Here is a 22,307-nt window from a genome sequence, read left to right as displayed (position 1 = left end):
GCCGTTTCCGTGAGCCCGCCCGCCATTTTCGGGGGGGACGGGGCGGAGCCGCCGTGGGGGCTCTGCTCGCACCTTCCGAGCGGGACAAAGCCGAGCTTGCCGGGGCTCCCACTGGGATGTGAGTTCCTGCCGGTGCCCGCGAAGGCTGAGCCGAGGCCGGACACCTCGCGCGGTGCTCGGGCACGCCTGTTCCTGTGGGCCCGGTGCGCGGGCGACGCTGGCGCAGCGAGGCGGGAGTTTCAAACTCCGCGGGCGGGGAGCCCGCGCGTCTGGGTATTCTTCGTCTCGGGCGGCTGCTGAGTTTTGTCTGCGTCAGGGGAGAAAAATCCGTAGGAGTTTGAGGAGGAATCTGTAAATGCTTCTGTGCTTCAGGTGCGCAGGTTTATTGGCAGAGATGTGGTGGGATGGCGCAGAGAGAGGGGAGGAGAGTTTTTAAAAACCTGTTGTGGGCTTTTTTGTTTCCTCCGTCATGTTTTTCCTCTCCCTCCTCCCCCGTGTTATAAATCATACGCTTGGCTGTCTTTTCGACTAACCTTTGATAATGTGTGAAAGTATCTCTGTATGAATTAAATTTCAGCGTTAAATGCTTTCTGTAGTTATTTTTAAGTAGTTGGCTTTTCTGGTTGTGTAAAAAATTTTGTAGAGCAGAATGCGGTCTTAAAACATTGTTTATAAAACATAAAAGCTGTGTAGTTTTAACAAATTCTGGCCTAATTAGAAATTGAGACTTATTTTTGGTTTGTTGGGGTTTTTTTCAGTTTATATTTACTGTTAATGATTTTCAGTGATTTCTAAGTATATGAAAATAAATTCTTTCTGCCTTCTTTGGGAGTTGCCATCTCTCTGAGGAGGTTGGGGGCTTGTGGTAAGTGAAGCTCTTAAAAAAAATCTAAGTAGACAGATAATTTGTATTAGAAGTAGTTGAACTATTTGTATAAAGGATCCAGATTAACTGTTTTACAAAATACACTCTGAAAAAAGCAAAGACTGGTAGGTCTTGCAGGCTTTCATAACTCCCCCTTAGATATATATTGAGTGTGGATATGGAAAACTTTAGTCCTCAAATAACTGTACTTTATGGTAGTGAAAAAGTGGGCCTTTGGGGTTTTTTTGTTTGTTTGTTTTCAATTTTTTTATACTTTTTTTTCTTTACATTTCATTACAAATAATAAAGTGTTTGCAGTGTATTTGTCTTTCCCATCAACTAAGTACCATGTGATATTCCACAACGTTATTTAGAAATTGACTTAACACCATTGTTTTTTAAGAAATTGTATTGCTGCAGACTGGCAGAAACCAAATGACAATATCAGAATGGTATGTCCCTTCTTTGCTAGGTGTTCTCTCACTGAAGCTGAATATCACACTTGTCTTTTGGGAAGGTTTGGATACCTCCCCTGTGCATCAGGGAAAGTGATCATCCTGGACATCAAGAAATTATGCCAAGTATTCGCATGCTTAATTTGTGCTTTTAGCTTATTTTATGTGCTTGAGGTATAACAACAAAAGCAACACATTATGCTCTGTATGCATACAACTAAAATCAGGTTGAATGATTGTAGTAGTTAAAGAAATGGATTAGAGGTGTGATTTCTGTTGAAAGTAAATCTTTATATGGGAACTTGATTTAAAAGCAACCTGGAATTGATTAGCTGCCTTGCTTTAAAACAGATTTAGAGTATAGCAGAATGTACCTCCCAAAGACAGGCTTGCTGCTCTGACAGACTGTGATGGTGTTAAAGGTGAGAGACTGCTGAATTGAATGTGGTTCAGTTCCTCACGCGTCTCAAGCAGATCTCTGAGCACTGGTAGGTCAGTTAGTCATGATTTATTCAAAGAGCATTTTCATTTTTCTGCGTATACAGTAATGTCAAAATCAAAAAGAAAGAAATACAAAACATGTCAGATTTTATTTTTACCTTATAATATTGAGGAGGAAGAGGGAAAACAAATAAGTATGAGACAAACCTTGTGCAATAGGACAGTGCAGGAATAGATTGGCATTGTTAGGGGGGAAAGCAGAGTATGTGCTAGAGGCCTTGGTTAGAACTGGCAAAGGGTGGAAACCAGAAGAATAGTGAAAAAGAGGAAAATCCAGTAATGGGGTAGCATGGAGACTAGTACTGTATAAGTTAAATAAGAGACAAAGAGATATACCACCTAATGGTTGTATGTTTTCAACTGGCATGCATTATAGGTACTGCCAGTCATGCAATACCAAAATTAACACAATACAAACACACTGATGTGCTTCTGCAATCAGGGTGTTAAAAATGTCAAAACATTTGTTGGAAGGGACCTCCGGAGCTCAGTGTGCTTCAAACTGAGAAGAGGTGGTGGTTGGTGGAAGCCTGAGAGCTTTGTAACAAGCCAGGTCATCCCAATCCAGTTTAGGGACTCTTTGGCCACCTAAGTAGCAAATTGTTTGGAAACATGTAACATTTTCCTGATGAATGTATATATTCCTTGCTAATAAATACCTGTACCATCCTGAGCCAGGTGTGCAATTATCCCCTGTGCATCTGGTGCCATAATAGAGTGATGCCTGGTTCTTAATACTGCATTGATGTTAAGGAGTTTTATTCCCGAATTTTGATGACAATCACTGCTGATTCCACCAGTATTGGTTTAAAGCAGTAGGACAGTATGCCAGCTGGATGTTAAGAATCTCCAAGAATGGAGATTCTGCAGCCTCTGAGCAACCACTGCTGCAATACCCTCTGTCATTTTTTCCTGAATTCCAACTTGAATTTCCCAAGCCAGAATCTGTGGACGTTGACCCTTCTAACATCATCTTGGAATGCTAAGGAAAGTGTCAGTTCTGTTGTGATTGAAAATATTCTTCAAGTAGCTTTAAGCTACCTCTGTTTGAATGGAAAAAAATTTAATGTGGATCCTACTTTAAATCAGGAATCCTCAGGAATCCTATGTTTTTTCTTTTTTTTAAAATAAAGCTTGGATTGTGCTTATGAGACTTGGAAATGAATAATTTTTATTGTTTTTTCTTTTCTTCAGCTGAGTTCGTTTTTATTTATATTCAGCTTATTAGTAATGCAGATGTTCAGTCCAAAGAAGGTATTTAGTTATAAACCATCTGTGAACTGGAGTCACTACACACTTAGAAAGCTTGATTGCAAGTGTTCTTGGCTCATAAAAGTAGAACTGATTATGACAAATATATTTATTTTTCAAACCTCACATTCACATTGTTACACACATTTCATGTTATGTTCTGAAAGTATTTTATTTTTTTTGGTCTTCACAGGTAAAACCTTCCGTCTGACAACAAAGAAGGTAGAACAATGGGAGTGACTAATCTGTGGCAAATCCTTGAGCCTGTGAGACAACCCGTCAACCTGAGCAGTCTCAAAGGAAAAACACTTGCTGTTGATTTAAGTTTGTGGGTTTGTGAAGCACAGACAGTTAAAAAGATGATTGGAGTAGTTACCAAGCCACATCTCAGGTATGGTATCCATATAAATTATTGCAGCCAAAATTCTTGGAGCTGTATAATTTAGGTATGTTACTTATTCGAAAGATTTTAAGATTACCTATGAAATCCATATGATAAGTGTATTGATTCAGTTATTGCTTATGTTACATATGTGAAGGCTTTGAAGGGAATTCTAGTTAGACCTCATGGTGAAATAAATATGTTTAAATCATTCTTCAGGCATTTGAACAACCATGACGAATATATATATTTTTAATTTAAATGATTCACCTGAGTTATGAGCATGTCTAAGCAGCTATAACTTCAAAGCACTGTTTTCTGCAAACAGTGCTGACAAAAATGAAAATATATACAGTTTTTGATCAGTGACATTGGTTATCTCAAGAATACAGACTTACTGCATGGTGTTACATGCTCTTGTGACTTCTATTGAATTGGGCGTGATATGAAATATTGGCATCTTCTGAGAATAGTTTCTTAATATATTACGTGCTTATGGCCCCAAATGGATAATTAACTATAAAGCTTGAAGCATGACCAAAGCTTACCCTTTTTGCACATAGCACCTGTACAAAATTAAATCTAGAGTAATGATCTCTCCATGTCAGTCAAAGAGACAAATGTTTGAACTACTCCTTTTGAAAGATTGATCCTGGAGATACTGGAAAAAGTTTGATATTATTGCTCTTAATTTTACTTTTGTAGACCAAATATTTATTACTAGTGCCTTGCAAAATTCCATCCCTCAGTGATGCTGGTTTGCATATGAAATAAATTGGCATGGCAATGGTATCAGTGAGTCTGTCTAATACTACAGCATTGAGTCACTTCAGAATCTGATGTACCTGTACTGATAGATTTGGGATTAATATTTGATATAAAAGAATCAATGTGAATATGTGTTTGAAAGCAGACTTTAGATATTGAATGGTTTTTTATTAAGCCTTTTAAGTTTGCTTACATCTTTATACCCAAATAAGATTTTTCTTGACCTTACGTGGTATTTTCTTGGGAATTTTGTCAGGCTGTTTACAATTTCATGGTATAACAACTTCAACCAAAGACAGGGATATAGATAAAAGGCTTGTTTATCTTGAGGGTGAGAGAATCATAATAAGTGGAAGATTTTTTCTGAGGTAGGCTAAGGGATATAAGGAAAATGTTTGAAGAAATCAGGCTTCACTAATAATACAGCTTTGCTTTATTGCAGAAACCTATTTTTTCGGTTCTCTTTCTTCACATCAATGGGAATTAAACTAGTGTTTGTCATGGAAGGAGAGGCCCCCAAGTTGAAAGCAGACACCATGACTAAGAGGAATGAGATGCGCTATGGACCTTCAAAGAAAGTTGGAGCTGCCAGAACAGGGAGATCTTTATTTAAAGCCATGTTAAAAGAGGTGAGTGATCGAGGGCTGTGTTTCAGTATTTTTGATATGATAGAAAGAAATCTTAACCAAATTAAATACAGAAACTTAAAATAATTAATACCATTTGTTACCACCAACACCTGAAGGTGTGAGGTAACTGAGGTTCTTGTTAATGTTCCCTTGGGGCAGATTAGAAAGAAAAGACACTGAATGACCAGGGTGTGCATGTGTGTGTATATATGTGTGTGTGTGTGTATATATATATGGCAGGTTTATTTTGGAACAGTTCGGTTGCAATGGAAAGGAGGTATGTAGCTGTTTTGGTTACTATCTATAGAAATATAACAATATAAAAGTATAAAAATAACAAAATATATAAGGAAAAGAAAAAGAAAGAAGGGATGAGTAGATTGTGGAGAGGAAAGATGTCACTATCTGTGGATCCAGAGACGAGACTTGACTGTTGCGATTTAGACGTACGTTGTTTGAAGTGATGGACACAGTCCTGATCTGTTGGGGGTGAGGGAAGCTCACACAAGCCCACAAAAAGTTCAGTGGGTTAATATACATTCAGGTTCAGGTGGGAACGCCCAGGTACCTCCCCGAGGCAGTAGAAGTTTTACACTGTCTGTTGCAACACTGTGGATCGTGCACAGTCCTCAGGTGGAAGGCCCCAGAAATGAGTCTGGGGGCACTCTGGGGTCTTTGGTGATTTATGACACCTTCTAAGACATGACAGCTGCCTCTCACGTCGGTGTAGTTGGTCCAGTTATGCCATATCAGAAGGGATAAATACCTTCAGGCCTACATGTGAATGTGAGTGTCCCCATACCTTCCTGGGGTGGGGAGTTTTACACCTGAGCCAGTTGTGTAAGGGAGGAAATTGAAGTGATAAAAAGCATTATCTCAGCTCACAGGATCTGTTTCTTATCAACCTTCTCCCTCATATGGCTCAAAACCCAGCTTGTTGCTAAACAAAGGTTGGTTTGTCATGGTCATCCTCTGGTGGTGGGTGCCCACCCCCTCTGTCTTATGCAAATCAGAGGTTTCTGCCACCAAAAACTCCCAAGAACCACCCAAAAGCTCCTCCTCCCCTTCAACTGGGGCATGTGAACCTGGCTTCAGCAAAGCACCTGCTGCTTTTGCAGCAGATTGTTTGAGTCATCAACCCTTAACACTTCAGTCTCTCACAGCTTTATACACAACAAATTTGAACAGTATTTTGAGATTTGAGGGGACATGCACCTTTGAAGTCGAACCCTACAGCAAGTGTTCATTGTTGCAGAAGAGGGACAGTGTCAGAAAAATTTTCTCATTTGATATGTTCCCATGCATGTTATGCCATAATTGAACATTTATTACAGAAATTTAACTTTGTTTTTCTTTTATAGTGTTAATATCGATGCTTCTTTTTATCTCCCCCATTAACAATTTTTATCTATTCAAAATTTTATGAACTAGAATTTGTAGACACTCATGGCTTCAGTAGATTGCACATATCAATTCATGTTTTATTCTTAAATTCTAAAAAGAATTATTTTCTCTGAAATTTGTAAGAAGTATATATGAGTATATATCAGTGTGTCTTATACCGTGGTCCAGTCTTATACCGTGGTCCAGTCTTACGAGGCTGACAGCATTGTGCTTTCATGCTTGATATTCTCGGGAAGTCTGGCACCTGTTGGAAGATGCCTGGACTAGTTCAGTATTACTGCTTGAGTAAACAGAATTGCTTCACAAAGATAAATATTCCTTTGTTACTCTTCTTTTGAAAACATCCTAAATATTTATTTAAAGTGTAAAGACTTTTGTGAAGTAGTCACCATTAATCCTGCTGTGTTCAAGTCCTGGAATTAATACTTAGCTCTCTGTTGGATGTTTATTTTCACTGTTAATTATAGTAAACTATTTTTGCTAAAGTAGTGCTTTTATTGATATAGCGTTCTATAGGCAGTGCAACAGTAGCAGCTTGTATATGCACTTGTGAGAAAATGCATGCTAACAAATGAATTTAATAATTCATCATTCAATCTCTCCTTCCTTTTGGGTTCCTTCTTTTAGTGTCTTGAACTGCTGGAGTGTTTAGGTGTCCCTTGGGTTCAAGCAGCTGGGGAAGCAGAGGCAATGTGTGCCTACCTAAATGCAAAAGGACATGTTGATGGCTGCATTACCAATGACGGAGATGCCTTCTTATATGGAGCTCAAACGGTTTATAGGAACTTTGCTATGAATGCTAAGGTAATTACCTCATCCTGTTCCCACCCTCTCTAGACTCTTTACAGAAATGTAAATAGAGAAGGGACTTGAAAAAATTACTTAGATATTATTGCACTTGCTCTCTAGTAGTTGGATTTGTTTAAAATAGTACGTTTACGACAGGACCATTTAGTTTGATTCACTGGCAGTTTGTGTATTGAATGTGAGAGCAAAACTGCTGAAACTGAAGTAACTGCTTCCTACAAATTTAGCTTTAGACCATGTGGGAGCGCTCAGCCTCTTGGGTCTAATAAGTATTCAGACACTTCCCTCTTGCAGTTAATACTGTTAGTCCCAACTGAACATGAGAAGGGTAGAGATTGTGCATCTGTATCATGACCGATTGTTGTGACAAAAAACCAAATAATTTATGACCTTGAACTGAAGTGCTCATTTATTAAGAATACAATTTCCCAGAAATGGTGAAACAAAACCCCAAATTTCTGTAATTTATAATGTTCATCGGGAAGACTTGCTGAGAAAATGCGTCAGTAATGTGAGAAAATCAATGGAACAGAAGAAATGCACTACAAACAATTAACTTCTTATAAAAATAGTTAAAGTTGATGGAAGGTTTTTTGCTTTGATGATACCATGCTTTAGTAGCTTCCTTGACCTGGTTCTTTTCTTTCATTCAACTTCCTTGTCATTTATCACCAACAATGAAAGCAAGCTCAATCTTTCAGGTGTACTTTGTCTACATATATGTCAGCATAAAAAAGTGATTTATGTGAGTGTTTGTCTGTCAGGCCATCTGTTCCAGAAAAATGGATTACTTTCAGTTGTTGGCTTGTGTAGGAATTTATTTTGGTCTTTTTTGAGGAAGAGGTGTGTCCTATGTTGTGATTCGTGTTAATCTTGATTTCATGTTGTATTTGAGTCCCTTTACCCTTCAAAGTTTCAGGTGTTTCTTTAGTTCATATCTAATATGCTAGGTAACATTTTTATTTTTTTCCTTTTTTAATCAAGTAGCAGATTAAAATGTTTATATGTATTTTAAAAACTGCACTTCCTGAGATGACTTGCACAGTCACTAGTACTTGATAATGTTAGTTTTGCCACACTTTTTCTACAGGTAGTAAACAGTAAAAACACCTTGAATCAGAATCATAGAATATACTAAGTTGGAAGGGACTCATCAGGATTATCGAGTCCAACTCCTGGTCCTGTGCAGGACACCTCAGGAGTCATACCATGTGCCCGAGAGCATTGTACTAATGCTTCCTGAACTCAGACAGGCTTAAGGTGCTGTGACCGCTTCCCTGGGGAGGCTGTTTCAAAGCTCCAACCAACCATGCTCTGGGTGAAAAAACTTTTCCTGGAATCCAACCTAAACATTCCCGACACAATTTCAGGCCATTCCCTCAGGTCCTGTCACTGGTTACTACAGAGAAGAGATCAGTACCTGCCCCTTTGCTTCCCCTCACAAGGAAGTTGTAACTGCAGTGAGGTCTCCCCTCAGTCTCCTCTTCTCCAGGCTGAACAGATCAAGTGACCTCAGCTGCTTCTCATACGGCTTCCCTTCCAGAGCCTTCACTGTCCTTGTTGCCATCCTTTGGACACTCTCTAACAGCTTAATGTCTTTCCTACTTTGTGGTGTGCAAAACTGCCACAATTCAAGCTGAGGCCGCCCCAGAGCAGAGCAGGACACTCCCCTCCCTTGACCAGCTGGCGATGCTTTGCCTGATGTCCCCCAGGACACGATTGGCCCTCCTGGCTGCCAGGGCACTGCTGACTCATATTCAACTTGCCATTGACCAGGATCCCCGGGTCCCTTTCCTCAGTGCTGCTCTCCAGCCTCTTGTTTCCCAGTCTATACACACAACCAGCATTGCCCTGTCCCAGGTGCAGAATCTGGCCCTTGTCCTTATTGAACTTCATATGGTTGGTGATTGCCCATCTCCCTAATTTGTCGAGATCTCTCTGCAGGGCCTCTCTGTCCGTAAGAGTGTCAACAGCTCCTCTCAATTTAGTGTCATCAGCAAACTGACTTAGTATTCCTTCAGGTCCTGAGTCCAAGTGGTTAATGAAGAAGTTGAAGAGAACTGGACCGAGGATGGAGCCCTTGGGAACCCCACTAGTGACAGGTCACCAGTCTAATGTAACTCTTTGTGCCTGACCTGTGAGCCAGTTGCTCACCCATCTCATAACATGGTTATTCAGCTGTATGCTGGACCTCTTGGCTTATTTTACTTTCTTTCAACAGTTGATGCCCATACTTAGAACTTTAAGTTCCGGAATTTTTAATTCATGTGGTGTCCATGCATTACATTATACATTTTAATTGCAGTTTATTTTTTTTGCTATTAGACCTCTCTTATGGGATAGACCCATTTCCTGCAGGTGTGAGTGAATAGGAGTGGGAATGACAACTGAATGTGACTCAGGGCAGTTCCTTCTGTCATGTACCAGAAATAATATGCAATAAATCCCTCTTGCAGGATCCACATCTCGACTGTTACACAATGTCCTCTATTAAGGAGAAACTTGGTTGTGACAGAGAGTCTTTGATTGGGCTAGCTGTTCTGCTGGGTTGTGATTATCTTCCAAAAGTAAGCAATATAATTATTTTTTATTAGGTGCTTATACTGTCTTGAAAAACAATAAACTGTATCAAGGGAGACATGCATGCTGACAAAGCTTTATGCAACGCACGATTAATGAGATCTAGTTGAAAAAGATCCTTAGTAAGTCACTGTAAATTTTTTTTTTTTGAAAGGTTAGTCAAAATGGTTCATGAACACCAATCTTTCTAAAACAGTTTTGTATTATTCCAAACCTTTTCTATGGTGGAGATGAAGGCAAAAGTTTAGATGTTGATTGCATCAAGCCAAGGTGTGAGAACTCCGTTGTTTGTGAGGATCCCTTGTACAAGTTACATACAAGTACGTCCCTGGCAGAGTAGCTGTGGAAAATGAGAAAAACAACTTTGTCTGTGCTGTTTGGAAGACTCAGTAGTGATAGTTTGGAGCTGTATTTATTAGTAAAGGCATTTCTGGATGCAGTTTAGATGTATCCCTATTCCATTGTTTGTAAATATATAATTTATGAAGAAGTAGAAGTGATCTATTTGAAAGTTTACCTAATTAGTCGAGAGGAATGTCACTCAGTACTACTTCACTTCTTTCTTTCTTTTTTCTTTTTTTTTTTTCCTGTAAGCTCTTGAAATCTTTTTTGAGACTTTTAACAGAAGCTGTTGTAATGGCTATTTGAAAGGAAAAGGAAGTGGGATGAAACCTGATTTTCATACAGTTTGTTATTTAGTGACTTCAGGCAATTTTTGCTCCCATTCAGGCTTGCAGTGGATATCTCATTTTTCTTAAATCACTGTGTTCTAATTTGATAAAGCTGTTCTTTTAAACAACTGATTCTGCTGAAAAAACACAAACCTCTCATTACTTTTGTCTGTGTGTGGCTTTTTTTTTAGATCTTGTTTCTGTTATAGGAATCTTTAAATAGTTTGTTGTTGTTACTACTGTATAAAGACAAAGAGAGAGAAAAAGTGGATGATCAGTGGTTATTGCAATGGAGCAGCTCCTGGAATGCCATGTTCTTACATAGTTCCAAAGTGTCACAATTGTGTGATGTCAGATAGGTCCTTTTAGTTTTTGCAGCCCAGTGAAGTAGATGAAGACAGAAACTTGTGAGGAAAGCTGAATTACAGGAGTACATTGGGAATGGGGATTGGCAGAACAGGTAAATGAGAATACCACTCTATAATTGCACTTACTTTGTTGAAAATGTATGAAGATAATGCTTTTCTTGCAGAAGCTGAATATCTGACTCTTACCTAAATGTGTGGCTGTAGTCCAATGAGAACTTGGTTTGGAATGTCGATTTATTTTATATGGTTGAGTGTATTCAGTTCTGCCATTACAGCTGAATAAAAAGAAGCATAGATTTATTTGTAATGATGCTGTAGAAAACACACTCAATGCAATCTTTATATTCAGCTGTACTGATTCTTGGCAAAATAGGGGAAGGATGGAAAGAGGAACTATAAAGCAATATGTGTGTTTTAAATCATGGAATGCTACAATAGTTCGGGTTGGAAGGGACCTCTGAAGTTCACTTAGTCCAAGCCTTCTACAGTGGGAGGGACATCTTCAACTAAACCAAGTCACTCAGAGCCCTGTCCAACCTGTCCTTGAATGTTTCCAGAATGGGGCATCCACCACTTCTGGGCAATGTGTGCCAGTGTTTCACCACTGTCATTGTAACTTCTTCCTTGTTATCTATTCTGAATCTAATTTCTTTTAGTTTACTATTGCTTTCTCTTTCTTTCTCTACTTTGTTTTACCTGAGGTGCTATTGAGCATTAGAACATTTTATGCAGCTTGTGTGTTAAAGTGGCAGTACAACTGTAATCTGTCACCTTCTCTGCCCTTAGAACTTGGTCAAAAATATTTTTCTCAATTTGTTCTCAACATCTGAGATCACTTTTGTAATTTGTCTACATAATGATATGAAGGTGTTTTTTGTGAAAATATGAATATTTTGGTCAAAATTATGTAATGTTTCATATTTCTCTATAGGGGGTTCCAGGAGTTGGGAAGGAACAAGCTTTAAAGTTAATTGAGACTCTGCGAGGTCAAAACTTACTGCAAAGGTAAAATGGCAATTTACATAAGTACTTTGATTTTGTTCAAAGACTGAATAGTATGTACTTCAGCTCCGAGACAACATTTGTAGTACTTTAATTTAGGGAGGATATTACCACATTCTTCACCTTGTGTTTGTGAAAGGAATTGGGTGTTGTGCTAGGAAAGCTTCTTAATAGTTTTAAACATTAGCTGGCTCATAGGTTTGAGATAGCAGGTGTATGTTGGTAAATTGGAAAGAAAGTCATAGGGACTGATGAGAGACTTCTGCTGATTTTTAATGGGTTGTGGATTCAAGGATTTGAGATACTGAGTGCTTTCTGTGTTTGTTATCATAATGTGTGTTTCAATACTAGAAATCCAACAGTTATATGTCATACTATAAAAGAACCCTGTTTTACCCCTGTAGATTGGAAAACTGTGTTTCTTGGATAGATGCCAGAGAAGTATAAAGAGTATTTTTCAATGTTTTAAAGTGCAAGTTAAAAATATTTCTTGATCCTTTTAGATTTGATCAGTGGAAAGAACAATTCTGGTATGATGATAATCCACCTTTGGTTGTTAAAAGGGTAATTCACTGTTCAGAGTGCCACCATCCAGGTCAGTGTGAAAAGGGCTGAATTTTATTTTTAGCCCAATTTGTTTATTTTTTTTATTCTGGGGTGGGGGTGACTTTTTGTTTGATTGATTGATTGATTGGGTTATGTTTTTTTTTTTTTAATTACTGGCATTAAAAAATGCTTTTCAGCTTCTGGACCGTCTTCACATTTTCAATATTGTATGTATTTACCTTTGTATAAATACTTTTAAGGCTTGGAACTGCTTTTCTTCAAATATGAAACTAGTTGATGGCAGATGGAATATTATCACAATACTGTTGTGGGATCCCAGATATTTGTCTTTTTAACATTTTCATTAAAGCAAGTATGCTGTACTGCCCAGCAACTATTTCTTTAGTTACCTGAATTGTTCCTGCATCAAGGGGACTGAATCCCATTAGCATTGATGAGTCTTGCTGCAGAGTTTTCATAAAAAGCAATTAATCCTAAGAAACCTCATTTTGGAAGCATTTTTGATCAGTGAACTCCTTCAAACCCAGCATTTGGTGAAAGAAAAGCTTCTTTCAAATATATTACTTATATATGTTTGCCAGGTTATCACACACTTCTATAATAGTTCTAGGTAAGGTAAACTATTACTTAGGTAATAGTTTTCAGCATAAGGTCTGAAACAGTTGAGGGAAAAAGTCTTCAAAAAATGGAATCTTGCATGTATTTGTCAGTTTTTACTGTAGATACAGAAATGCAGCTGATGCACTCAATCTGCTTACAGCTGCTATTCACATCAGATTCATATGTGTTCTCAGCTTTGTATTTGTAATATTGGCTTTATATATTTTGAAATTTTGGAAATCCTTTTTCTCCTCACTTTGTGTATCTGCTGCTATAGGATCGTACAAGGAGCACGAGCACAGTGGATGTAAATTCTGTGAAAGCATAAGATACTGCAAACCCAGTGACTCCAAACACTGCCCTTGTGAATGGCATCAGTTAGAGCAAGTGAAACAAGCAAATGCCATGGAGGAAAATATCAGAAAGTAGGAATGTCTTGAAAATTGAACTGCTTTTCCCTGTGTTCATGTGCAGGGTGATCATTTAGATTCTGCATCTTTCCCATTTCTCTTCAGTTCTTAACACATTTGTTTTACCTGCAGAAAAGCTAAGAGTTGTGAGGGCTTTCCATTCTCTGAGGTAACAAACATAATTTAAATATTCTTTTTTTATTCAATTAATTGGAATTTCAATATTCTGCCCTCTCTTAAACTGTCTCTTTTTTGTTTTATCTCAAGGTTATCCAAGAATTTCTAGTAAACAAGAATAAATTGATCAATATAAAGGAATGTCGAAGGCCAAATTTATTGTCCTTTCAGGTATATAACAAAATACTGGATATTCAGCTTTGTAGTTTTTTGTTTATTACTAAGGAAGGCATTTGTGATAATTGTGATCTTCATTGGTAACTTTACTGGAAATAAGAAAGAATTTTGCTACAACATCTTAATATACCTCACTGTTTGAAAGCCTAAAATTGTAAAGCTGATCTTAATCTGACAAGGTGTTTAACAACTGTCTCATTCCTGCTGCTGCCGCTACACAACTGTGTTACTCTGTCTTGCCACTGACATCTGAAGAATCTGCCACTGTTAGGGATGACTGTTGTCAGTGAGGTATCATTGGGAATTACACTCATGTATAAAAGCACTCTAGATGTTTTAAGTATTTAGTCCTGTGTCCCTACTACATAACTGGCTAAGCATGGTATCTAACAGAATAAAAAAAGTTTCAAAGTTTGGGTTTTTTTTATACTAACAGATATTTGCTTCAGAGAAGATGGAATGGGCCAAACATTATGCTTGTAAGAAACTGTTAGCACTGTTGACACGTTATGATATGATCCAGAGAAAATCTGGATACACTGACTCAAAACAACTGCAGGCAATAAGGTAATGTAGTTTGATTTCTTGAACTTAATATGTTGACTTCTGCTCCCAGATAAAAAAAGAAAAAAACTTGTGTTTTTTATGGAAATATGGTTTTCTTCCAGCTTTGTTTCAAGCTCTGTGCTCATTTTGAATAGAGGTGAAAATTTAGATAGGTGCACCAATTGTTATACTACTGCTGCACAAAATAATCCACAAAGCAGTTGCCTTTCATTCTAGATGGCAGTGCCTGTGTTTTCCTGTCCTTACTTTCTGTTCTGTTTCCTTGGTCTGCACGTGAGTTTTAGCATTACAGGTTAGATCCTCTGCTCAGGTTCTAAGCAGAAGTTTAATTGAGTTCTGTGGTTCATAATAAGAGCCCAGGTTTAGAAATGAGCATCTGCTGGTTCATTTGTGGTCTCTGATTTGTTATAAGACCTGCCAACTGTTGTTCTGTATATGTATACAAAACTACTTTTCACTCAGGACCACTGCATTTAGGAATATAAAAATGGCCAAGTATCCTGTTACTAAAAATTGACATGCAGGGGAGAAAAGCAAGATAAGCATGTAATTATTTTCCCACAGAATATTTTCCCATCATCCAGGCTTCTGTCACTCAGGGATTTTCTGATCCAGAATTAGGATCTTCTTATTCTATCAGCCCTCGGTGTAATTTATTTTTTTAATGATCTAATCTTTTCTTAAAATTAAGTAAACTTCTAGAATCTACAGTATCTATTGGAAAGTTTGAACTTCACTGTGAAAGAGAATTTTGATTTATTTTAACTTTATCTGATGGTTTCATTTCCCAAATGAAACCGAAATGCCTCCCTAATTCCTCCTGCCCCCCTAATTCTTGTATTGCAAGAAGGTTAGTATTTTTTCTGTCTTCCTTGATGCTGGTCAATATTTTTAGACATTAATTTTGGGGGACAGGAGGACAGTCAGTAGCAGTGTGATAATATCTCTGCTGGGTTGATGTGTCGTAGTCTTAAATTATTACTTTCAGAGAAGCTGTTTTATTCAGTGTTATCTTTCAAAAGTTTGGAGAGACTGGTTGGGGGATGCTTTTTGAACAGATTGGCAAGATAAATTACTAGCATTTACCTTGATGAATGAATTCACTGACATTCTTTATAACACTTTCTAGTGTTTCAAGAGTTTAAAAGACAGATAATGTGTGGTCTAGAAGATTTCTTTTGTTAACAAAGTGTTTAAAAATGCAGTAATGGTTCAACAGGATCAGCATGATTCTACTCTTGACGTGTAGGAACCTACTAAATTTGGGTATAGATAATAATGTTTTTAAAAAGATCTCAGTGACTGACTATCCCTGCTCAGTTCATGTTCTATTTTCCCTCATGCTCTCACACAAAATATATGAATGACCCGGTCTGGTCATTCAGAAAGTTACTGTCTATGGCAACAGCCTTCTCTGGCATTAGTATCTTAAAATCATTGAATTGCTTAGGTTGGAGAAGGCCTCTAAGATCATCAGGTCTAACCAGTGACCTGACACTGAAAAGTCCACCAGTAAATTGTGTCCCTCAGTGCCACACCTACAAATGTTTTAAATTGAAGGGATGGTGGCTCAACCACTTCCCTGGGCAGTCTGTTCCACTGCTTGACCACCCTTTCTGTGAAGAAATTTTTCCTAATATCCAATCTAAACCTCCCCTGAGAAAACTTGATGATGTTTCCTCTTGTCTTCCCAGTGGTTATTTGGGAGAAGACACTGACCCCCACCTCCCTACAACTTCTTGTAGAAAGTGAGAAAGTTCTCACTGAGCCTCCTTTTCTCCAGGCTAAACACTCCCAGCTACCTCAGCTGCTCCTCAAAGGACTGGTGCTCCAGAGCCTTCATCAGCTCTGTTGCCCTTCTCTGGATGCACTCCAGCACCTCAGTGTCTTTCTTGTACTGAGGAGCTCAGAAATGGACACAGGACTCGAGGTGTGGCCTCAGCAGTGCCACAGAGGGACGATCACTGCCCTGGTCCTGCTGGCCACTATTGCTGATCCAAGCCAGGATGCCATTGACCAAAGTACAGAACCCAGCACTTGGTTTTGTTGGACCTTATACAATTGGCCTTGGACAATGGATCCAACCTGTCTGGATCCCTCTGCGGAGCCTTCCTGCCCTCTGTCAGATCAATAGTCACACCCAACTTGGTGTCATCTGCAAACTCACTGAAGGTGGTCTCAATCCCTTGTTCAGATCACTGATAAAGATATTAAACAGAACTGGCCCCAGTAGTGAGTCCTGGGGAGCCCCACTAGTGACCAGCCACCAACTGGATGTAACTCCATTCACCACCCCTCTGGGTCCATCCATCCAACCATCCAGTTTTTTACCCAGTGCACTCATCCCAGCCACGAGCATGCAGTTTCCCCAAGAGAAAGCAGTGGGAAATGGCATCAAAGGTTTTACTAAAGAGTAGACAGGCACCATCCACAGCCTTTCCCTCATCCCCTCCTATAGTAGAAGGAGATCAGGTTGGTCAAGCAGGACCTGCCTTTGAGGCAGGTCATCTGAAGATACAAAACTGATGTAGGAGTCTGCCTTATGTTTATGTGCTACAGAAAAGCTTTTTGATTTTGTGTAAATGCTCTTCTGAGCATTAAAAAACTCCAAAAATTTTTAGTACTTGAATCTATACCCCAAATTTTACTGTATAGCTTATACAGAGTAGTGTATTTTTTAAAGATATAGTAATTTAACTATAACAGGAAGATTTTGTGCTCTGAATAATTTCAAATTAGAATATTGAAATATTTTTAGATAGGTTAGATATTTTTCATTTCCTGTTCAAAATCATTTAATAGACTTTGTCTTCTTACAGGATTGTCAAGACACGTGTTAAAAATGGATCACCTTGTTTTGAAATTGAGTGGCAAAAACCAGGTAGGTGTGGTTTCTATGTACATTATGAGACAGAACAGTTCACAGGGAAAGATAAAAGCATGCTTTAAAGAAAGAAGAGCTTGACAACACTCTGAGGCAATGAAACGTTGGTGAGATTTGAAACTGTTGTATGGAAACAGTAGAAAATGCGCATCAAATTTCTCATACCCTGAAAGTAAAAGCAATGCTTAAAAGAGAAAAAGAAATCTACCCAGAAAGCAAGGGACTTGGTCTTCAGCTACTTTTTCTGGTACATGTTAATGAGACCTGAACTGAGTATCACATTCCTTATTTCACTGTGTACCTTAAGCTGTGACTGTTAAATAGCTAGAACATTTTCTATGCTGCCAGACTCCTACCTCCAGTGAGCCCATTTGTGCCAGGAAACTGACAGAGAGAGAAAGACTTCACTTGTAGGTAAATCTCAAATATTGTACTGTTGACATTTTTATGTATCTTTGTACTCAAATCTTTTGTTCTTTGGTTTTTCATTCCCTACTTTGACTTGTGTCAAAAGTACATTCATTAATTTTTCAGAGCACTATGTTGATCCAGAAGATGAGCCTGTGGAATCATTTGTAGTCACAGTAGAAGAGGAATCTTTGTTTCAGGCTGCTTATCCTGATGTTGTTGCCCTTTATCAAGTGGAAAAGTCAGAAGTTCTTCAGAAGAAAAAGAAAAGTAAGTGCAAAAGTTTATTTCTTATGAACTTGTGGGTCTTACCAGAATACAAAAAGCAAAAGCAAAAAACATTTCTCCTACTGTTGATCAATATCATGTTTTGTCAAGATGAGGACATGATACCTTGCAGACACTGTGCTTTAATCTTACTATTTTATACTTTAGCACTAGGAAATCCTAACTGTGGTTTACATGCTATTTGAAATGCCCTTTTGTTTTTTTGGTTTTTTTAGAAGGGAAAGACAGACCAGAAGAAAAGGATATATCAAGTGCTTATGATGAAGTTAGCAATCTTCTGTCCCAAGTTAGTTTAAAATCTACATGTGGAATTCTTCCTGTGCAACACTCCACATCAGATACAAAACCTCCCCCCAAACATCAGACACAGGAGAGAAGTAATGAATCAAAAGATGCAGCGTTAGCTGCAGCTTCCTGCAGATCAAGTGTTTGGGTACCAGCATCAGCAGCTACTCCTCCTCTGCCTGCGTCATCCCACGTACAGAGTGCTTTGGCTGACTCAGTTGTGTTGCCCTCACAATGTACCAAACATTCAGGGATATCACCCTTTTCCTCTGTAACAGCTGGTCTACAACTGAGCAGTGTTGATGGGAAAGGAACCTTCTTCAGCACTTCACCAGCCCAGGGAGGTGATGACCAAAATCCAGCAGCTGACTTAACTACATGCATAGAACATTCACATCCACTAGGTCATGAAACAGCAAGAAATAGCTCAGAATATTCTGGTGCTGTGCAGTCTGATAGTGCAGATGATTTGTTTTCAAATGATGCTACAGGACAACTTCAGGAGTGGTCTTTAAGAGAGAGAATACTTAGGAAGACTTCCATTCCATCACCGCCTTTGTCTGAAGATGTAATGCAACGGGAGTCTTTGAAATGTTTTAGACAAACAAAAGAAACGTTGGATTCTGATAGAAATTATGTCTCTTCTTCATATCAGTTAAATAAACTAGTGCAGGAAAGTAAAAATATGCTAACAGAAAACTGTGCAAGTGAATCCAATGTACGCATCTGTCAAGATCAGTACAGAAAAGCTGACATCTTGGCTGAAATGATGCTGAAAGACCATCATATAAGTGGTTCAACATCTCTAGCCCTCAATGGGCAAACAAGAGAAACACTGTATCCTGGATGTGAAATGCTTCCAGTGTCTCAAAAGCCAGCAGATGCGACTGGCTGTCACATTAAAAAAGCTTGTATTGAAACTACTTGGAAAGCTTCTTCTAAAAAGAGTGTGTGTCAGAACAGACATTCTTCTAGTGAAGACAGTGATGATGGGCACGTGAACAAAATCCTGATTTATGAGCAGCAGAAAAAGCAACTGAACCCTGGTCAGTTTAAAAAAAGTTTTACAAAGAAAAAGAATAGTGTTGTTAGTAGCAAAAGAACAAACAGTGACTCAGCCCTTATAACTAAAGGGAAGAAGACAACAACCAATTTAAAGAAAGCTGATGATACTTCCTCATTACAGGGATGTCCAAAGCCATCCTCTGTAGGGGAAGTTAATTGTTCCCAAAGTTCAGAGCAACTAATTAAGAGGTTGGGTTCTGATCCCACACAGCAAGACAGAAGTGCTGTTCTGACTTACAGATGGGCAGACAGTCCCCTTCCTCTGTCTGAAAGACTAAAAGGAAGAATCAAAATCAATTAGGTTCTCCATAAAATAACAATTAACTATGAACCATCAGTTCTTAGAGTTCTTTCTCAAAGTTTCTCCAGTATGCTCTATCAATTTTATGTGGACATGGTTTTGATGAATAAGAAGTGCTGTTACTGGAGCTGAAGTTTGAAACTAAAATGTTAACAAAAGTACCAAACAGCTGATTGTAGGCAAGTGCCAGTTATTCTGGACATGGTTACTTTCTGAACTTGATACATGAGCATCAAGACGCAGCATGGAAGGAAGCAAAGAGATTTATTTATGAAATAAGGCTTTTTTTCCCAGCCAGTTGTGAGGATTTTTGTATTAGTCTTGCTTATATAAACAGACTTATTAAAATAGTGCCTGCAGTGCTTTGGATACTCTTAATAAGACAAAGTGATGCTGCTCTTTTCAAATGGAATTCTGCGTTTTGCTTCACTAACCTAATTTTGCAAGTTTTAAAATGGGTTTTCAAATCCTGCCGTTCTGCTTGTGTTGACAGTCTCTGAAGGACCACATAGAGACACACAGCAGATGTACCTTGCAGGGTAGCTAAGTTAATATCTGCCATGACCTATAATAAGCTGTTCTTTGAGTGTGTGCATCTTCCAAAGAGTGGAATAAGCTATAAGGATAATTCTGGTTTTGTAGCAGTCATATATATACTATATATAAGGAAATTTGACGGCTGTTTAGTTAAGCATTTGTAGTTTAGGGCATATTTTCTTAAAGAAGATTAAAATCCCATCTAACACAATTTATAATAGAGTGAAAGTTAAGTTGCAGAAAATCTAATTATGACGTTGCAGATTCTCTGAACAATATCATGTAAATGTTTTTTTTTTAAATTAGGAACTTGAGTGCAATTACAATTTTGAAGGTGCTCTTCCCACCTCTTTATTATAGAAGTAATCTCTGTTCATATACCAAAAAAGTTGTCTTCAACAGCTTATTAGGAAATGCATCCTTATCTACATTTAAGCATTTGTAACTTTTTCTATGCACCAGCCAGAAGGGAGGCCACACTTGCCAAGATATATTGTTAATAGTAGAAATTTAGAATATCTATACCTGAATGAAAATGTCAGTTCTTTATTCATAAAGGTCAAGGACCAAGTTCAGAAGCTAAATTCCAGATGTGTTTAAGGAAGACATAGAAGTCTATAGATAATACAATTAGCCAAAATACTAGTTTCTTAGTTTCCTCTGGGGGTAGATGGAGAAAATTTATTTATAGTTGATTTTCCAAAGGAGATGTATTGTGGAAATGAGCAAAAAATCAAAAATATTGGAAACTTATTTTCAGTTTTGAAAATGGTCTGTCTCTTTTGGAGACTCTAAAGCACTCAGCTGATATGAGAGGGTAGCTAGAAGTGTAGTATTGTGAAGGAGAATAACAGTAGCAGTCACCTGGGGACTTTAAATGGAGAGATTCATAGCATCACGCAATGGGTTTGGGTTGGAAGGAACCTTAAATATCATCTAGTTTCAACCTTCCTGCCATGATCAGGGAACCATTCCTTGTGCAGTGGTCAGAAATGAAGAGATCTGAGTAGAGGTTTTTTTGTGGGAAAACACTGTTGTTAGTTATGTATTTTTTTTCCTTGCTGATGATTTTGAATAATGAACACTGGAATAGAGTATGAATTTTCATTAATAAAAATGCCAACATCACATGAATTACCTCACTTTTGTTCTCTCCCACGTTGTGGGAATGTGCTCTTTTGTTGAGGAGATGATACAATTTCATCCACGGTGTGTGAATTTCTGTGGTTTAGAGCTTTCTTTAGAATTGGGGGGCTAGAGTGGTTTTTGGAGGGATTTTTGTTTGTTTTCCAAATCTGCTTGGAATGACTACTTTAATGGATGATTTGCTGAAAATACTGTGCCAGAATTATGACAAGTTCATGTTTTGTGGATGATGAAAATCAGAAGTGAGATATAATCATAAGATATTAAGAACTGCAGAGGAAAAAAATATGGTGTTGATTATTGCTACTAATTAACCTGGTTTCACAAGTACAGTTCAAGAATGAAAAGCAGAAAATGTTCAAATTTTTTCATATGCAATGCATCCTAATTTTGTTTTCTGCCACTACTTTAGAAGCAGCAACAGATGTGAAAAAAACCTGAGGAGGATGCCCTCTCTAGGCTGCAGCTGCTCATGGCAGCAAATAAAAACATTTATCATTGGGGGTGACTGTTGCTTGAATTAAACCTGTGATTCATTACAGAAGGGTAATTACAGTTTTTAAAGTGTTTTGGTTTCTCATCTTTATGTAATTTACTCAGTCTAAGGATTAGGGATGATTTTTCTTTGGAGCATTTTACTGTGCTGACTGCTTTGCAACCTCTCACACTCATGAGAATGATGTTTAAATGGAGGGGGTGTAACATAACTTTCTTCTGCAGGAAATATTCCTACAAAATTATGTTAAACTGCCTGTAAGAATAAATCAATGTGATTCATCAGCCTGATGAGCCTGAATAGATTTTCATTTATCATCTGTCCTGGGCAGCCCAAATAGGTTCTATCAGGGTGCTTCATCTAAAGTAATAAAAATATACCAGCTATGGGAGTGGGGTAGGTAAAGGGCATGTTGTTCTTCAAGTACTTGTCTGAAAAGTTTTCTGCACAGATACTGTTACTTTACTAGTAAAGTACTCTACTAAAGAGAACTGTCCGTACTATCCTTCCTGATGTTGGCACCCCTCTAGCTTGAATGATTTCTGCGGAGACAAAGAGCAGAGCCATAGGGTCTGTCTTAGCAGTGTAAATGTCATTATTCCCACTTATAAACAGTATTAAACTTCAACTAAAGGCAGCAAATTCTTTTAGCATAGTTTCACAAAGGGAAACGTTTACTTGGCATTCCTTAGGATTGTAACTCACTATTTCAGGTC

The 22,307-nt window shown here is 38.1% G+C and overlaps 1 protein-coding gene across 6 annotated transcripts; it reads left to right on the top strand.

Annotated features, from left to right (window-relative positions):
* The first annotated feature begins 19 nt into the window (after positions 1 to 19).
* On the top strand, positions 20 to 21,875 carry GEN1 (GEN1, Holliday junction 5' flap endonuclease). 6 transcript variants are annotated; one of them, XM_027690232.1, is made up of 16 exons: positions 20 to 372; positions 1,338 to 1,446; positions 1,672 to 1,742; positions 3,266 to 3,463; positions 4,665 to 4,851; positions 6,883 to 7,059; positions 9,519 to 9,629; positions 11,613 to 11,686; positions 12,187 to 12,278; positions 13,128 to 13,275; positions 13,393 to 13,429; positions 13,528 to 13,608; positions 14,051 to 14,181; positions 17,001 to 17,062; positions 17,600 to 17,743; positions 17,977 to 21,875. In XM_027690232.1, exons 4-16 carry the CDS (start codon positions 3,303 to 3,305, stop codon positions 19,410 to 19,412), a joined length of 2,841 nt encoding a protein of 946 aa, XP_027546033.1. In that variant the 5' UTR covers positions 20 to 372; positions 1,338 to 1,446; positions 1,672 to 1,742; positions 3,266 to 3,302; the 3' UTR covers positions 19,413 to 21,875. The 6 variants fall into 6 exon arrangements, with proteins under 6 accessions (XP_027546033.1, XP_027546034.1, XP_027546031.1 ...); XM_027690233.1 differs by lacking the exon at positions 1,338 to 1,446; XM_027690230.1 differs by lacking the exon at positions 1,672 to 1,742.
* The last annotated feature ends 432 nt before the right edge of the window (positions 21,876 to 22,307 follow it).

This window comes from Neopelma chrysocephalum, unplaced genomic scaffold (genome assembly GCF_003984885.1).
Source record: "Neopelma chrysocephalum unplaced genomic scaffold, ASM398488v2 Primary Assembly neopelma1_80b, whole genome shotgun sequence".
NCBI lineage: Eukaryota > Metazoa > Chordata > Aves > Passeriformes > Pipridae > Neopelma > Neopelma chrysocephalum.
This window is presented reverse-complemented; position numbering and strand designations above follow the sequence as displayed.